This window comes from Otolemur garnettii, unplaced genomic scaffold (genome assembly GCF_000181295.1).
Source record: "Otolemur garnettii isolate 467f Iridium unplaced genomic scaffold, OtoGar3 scaffold00103, whole genome shotgun sequence".
In the NCBI taxonomy this organism is placed as follows: Eukaryota; Metazoa; Chordata; class Mammalia; order Primates; family Galagidae; genus Otolemur; species Otolemur garnettii.
The window spans coordinates 6,428,390-6,432,547 of record NW_003852498.1 but is presented as its reverse complement, the minus strand read 5'-3'; the positions used below and the strand labels follow the sequence as shown (position 1 = coordinate 6,432,547).

At 38.6% G+C, this 4,158-nt stretch overlaps 1 protein-coding gene across 1 annotated transcript in view; it reads right to left on the bottom strand.

Moving 5' to 3' along the window:
- Positions 1 to 4,158, bottom strand: part of SGMS2 (sphingomyelin synthase 2) — an 87,280-nt gene that overhangs the window by 14,701 nt on the left and 68,421 nt on the right. The window contains exon 3 of the mRNA XM_023517035.1: positions 1,621 to 2,325. Coding sequence (XP_023372803.1) covers positions 1,621 to 2,075 — 455 coding nt within the window. The 5' untranslated portion in view covers positions 2,076 to 2,325. The remainder of the gene's footprint in view (positions 1 to 1,620; positions 2,326 to 4,158) is intronic.

The following is a 4,158-nucleotide window of genomic DNA, read 5'->3' as shown; positions in this document are numbered from 1 at the left end:
AAAAGAAAAGAAAAGAAAAGAAAAAAGAGAAAAAGAAAGAATTAACCTACCTGTTACTAAAATATAAGATCTTAAGATTTGTGATTAAAACAGTAGACGTCATTAAAACATATGGCCTGGCTATGTGACCATGGTAAAATTTAAGGTGGTAATGAAAAGGCAGCTAACAACAACTAACTAGATAAAAATTCAAAGACTCTGGTGAAGACTGGACTTCAGGATGTACTCCAGCTACTTACCAGACCCTGGAAAATTTCTCGTTTCACACATACATGAGTAAAGCTTTGCTCCAAATTAAGGAAAAAGCAAACATCTGTGGCCCAAGCAGTCTCTCTTATAGTCAGCGTCAATTCTAGACACTAAAAAGAAAAACCCTAAATTCCAACAAATATATTCTTTGCTTTTAGCTTAATAAGGTATGGGATGACTAATACATTTAGAAACTATTTTTATTAAGTAAGAGACAATTTATCGCTAAGTTTTTAATTAAACATATTATGAAAGCATGTGAAGAAAGTTATATTGAGGAACATACTTAGGAATGACTTTAGTTTGTAGAATAAGTTTTCAAAACTGCAAAGTTGCATTTGGGGAAATCTGTAGCATTGATAGATTGAATCCCTTTAATTCCAAAACAACCAACCAAAAGAATCATACATTTTAGAATTCTTCTAAAAAATGATTTGAGGGCATTAACATTGAAATCTTATTTGACTTTGAATTTTCAAATTTCACTAGATTAGCATAATTACATTTTTTAAAGCCTTGGGTTAGGGACAGTGTTTCAATCAAACTCATATTTTAGTAATTTAATCACTAGAATCCTAGTAGAAAGAAAACCCCAGTTAAATGGTGGATGAAATGAAATGATTCTAGTCAGAATCAAAAATAACCACTTCAGAAATATGTCCAATTTGTAAGTGTCTTCAAAGCAAACGTGGGTTATTATTTTCTGATTCCTACACCGTTCCCAAACCAGGAGGCCAAACCCAGTGAACCATGAAGCTCCTTTGCCATGCCAAGGGGAAATGAGAAGGCAAGTTTACTTTAGAAATCTAAAACTAAAACCATCCATTTCTAAACTCAGTTTCTTAAGACTCTTGTGATTAGATAGCCAGTAGGGTAAAAAGAAAAGAAATGTAAAATTGGAGGACTTCTGAATAGAGGCAAACCTCAAAGCAGTTTATATTAACTATAGACTAAAAGTCATCACATTATAAGTAAGAAAAGGTTTCCTGGCCTCCTCTTTTTCCCACCTGTCAAGAGTGTGAAATAACACAAACATGATGAAGTGAATGTTATTCTTTCCAGGCCTCTTGATTTATCATACAAATACCACAGCACCAAGTGGCTGGGAATCAGGAACTGCACCTTAAATTCATAAACTCTGAATCACCCACCACAGTCCTGCTGTACACTTGCCACTTTCATACAGTGGCTCAGCAAACATTTCCTGAACAGTGCCTGAGTTTATTCAATCAGTAGACTTTTCTATTGCTTTCTCCAAATATCCAGGTAAAACTGAATTAGGAAAACCTGAGAGAAATAATCTCAATTGCATATCTACTCACTTAAAAACAAACCAACAGCAAACCCCAAAAACATATAAGATCTACTTACTTGTATCTCAGAAACAGCCACTGGGTGATCCATAAGCCAAATAAAATAATCCCATTTATTTCTGATACAGAAAATGCCCATTTCACCCGATCAATATAATCAAAAAACTTGTCGGGGAGCGGAGGGCTGAGCTCCTTGGGAGGGACCCTCTCGTGGACAACTGTAATCATGACGGTCGTCAGGACGAGGTTGAAGGCCGCATATATGAAGGCAATGCCCGTTTTCCACCACTCTAGGGGAAATTTGTTCCTTGGTTCAGCAGGCATAGCAATTTGGATATAGTCCGGATACTTTTTGGTGCCTTTTCGCAGCCCATTAGATAAGCTCTTAGGTTTACCATTGCCATTTTTGTTTTCTTCCTCAGCAGGCTCAGGTGGTCCAGTGTAAGCAGTGGCGGGGTCACTGGTTTGATTTTCCAGATGCTCTTCCAGTTTTGCTGTCTCTATGATATCCATTGTCCCCCAGCCTTCAGATCAAAAAAGAGATGGTGAAGTGCTTGTTCTTTGTGGAAAATTTAACTATCTTAAATCCTTCTTTGTCCAAGATCCATAAGAACTCTTACAATGAACTGTTGTTTCCTGATATAGAATGTAGCAGGCAGAGACGTGAGTGCTGTTCACTTCATTCACACATCTGTGTGCTGTACACTCACCACTTTCAGGAAAGGAGGCCAACTCTTCTCCCAAAAAGATGTTACTATCTCACCTAAAAGCAAATGAAACTTTGTTTAGAAGTTATGCTTATTCAGTTGTCAACTAACAAAAATAATTCTCAAAGTAAGGAAACAAATGGCAAAGGTATTTGCTTCCTAACTACATTGTCAGAATATAGTCAAAGCGACTGAGATCAAGTTTATTTCCAAAATACTGAATAGTTTTATTTTGGAATTCTTGCCTCTTTTGCACCTAGTATCATTATAAGCAAGAATATTTAGACCAACTAACCAAAGAACTCCCAAATGTGTTTGAATGGCACACACTTCATCAGACCTTACCTACCACTTGTTGCTAACTGTGAGGTCATAACAGGGTGAATTATGCTCAGAGACCACATCACTCCTCCCCAACTCGGTGAGGTGCTTATTTGTATCAAATAATTGTTACTTTATTTGCTTTTGTTGAATATTTAATTATCCATTTTCTTAGTAAAAACCTTGAGTCTTTTTAAGTGATCACTTTTGAGAACATATTTAAGAGCATCACATTCAAGATATTTAAAATGGCCAGGCCTCAGTTTTATATTCAGACATGCAAATCATGCATGAGAAAAGCTGGCAGCCTTCAAAATAACAGTGAAAAGATCTATAAATTAGCCTTAGGCTATGTCTCATTTAGGTAACAAGCAGAACTTACTTGAAAGATAAAATAATTTACTTATTACTACAATTGGCATGGCAAGTTGGTAACTAATAACATTTTCATGCAGCCACCACAATTTCTACCAAACAATAGAAACAGGCATCCAGACTTGGGGTACTTACCCACAACGACACTGAGAAAGAAATGGTGCCTTTGGCTTAAGCTCCACAGCTCAAAAGTGCAAAGATTTCCTTATGACACAGAGCACCACTACCACCAACTCTTTTATACTTGCTAGCAACACAGCCCCAGCTGTTCTTAATTTAGGAAAGCAGTATTTTAGTCATGCTACAGAACCCCGCCACCTGAAGAGGTTTTCAGACCTCATAATTAGTCCCCACCCTGAGTACACTGCACAACTTAAGCATAATCCTTCACATTTCAAAGGCCTCTCTTTCCAGGATAACTTCAGGAAAAAAGTAGGAGGAGGGAAGACTCAATGTCGTGACAGCTAAGGCTTTATTGAATGAAATAAAAGGGGAAAAATGTCAAAATGGCACAGTCAATACGTACAGGCAGTATTTGTTTACAGTTAAGGGTGGCAAACAGATCAATTACAAGCACTTACTGGGCACCTAAATGACTTTGTGTTGAAGTCTAGGGGAGAGGGTTTAAAAGGAGTTAGAAACACTCGACCTGAACGTTCAGCCAAAGAGCTTGTAGTCTAACCAAAGAGGTAGAACTAAAATGACAAAAGATTACTGAAGAAGACTGAATGGCCTGTCCTGAAAGGAAGGAAAGGGCTGAGCTGATCACTCGGTAAGTACAGAGGCTTGGCTGCAACATACCCCTGCTCCCGGGACAACACGTGTCCACACACAGGCTCCGAATGTTTCTGAGAAAGCAGAAGCATGAGGGAAGCTGGCCTGGGAGACAAATGGAGGACCACAGGAGCAAGAGACCAGCTAACAAGTGTCACTGAGAACTGTGAACATCTCACCTGTCTGCTGTACCTTTGAAAAGCCCCTAACTACTACTAGAGCAGGCTGAGAAAGACCAGCGCCTGTCTGGGGTGGGAGATACTCTCTACAGTGCCTGGCACAATGCTGTAGGAAGAATTAGTGCCGTGAAGATGGTATTTCCAACAACTAACTTTCCACACTGCAAACCACTACTGCTGCTAACAGATCCAAAGCACTAGCTCGGCCATTTCCTGTCACCTTCACGAGCCTAGCTAACC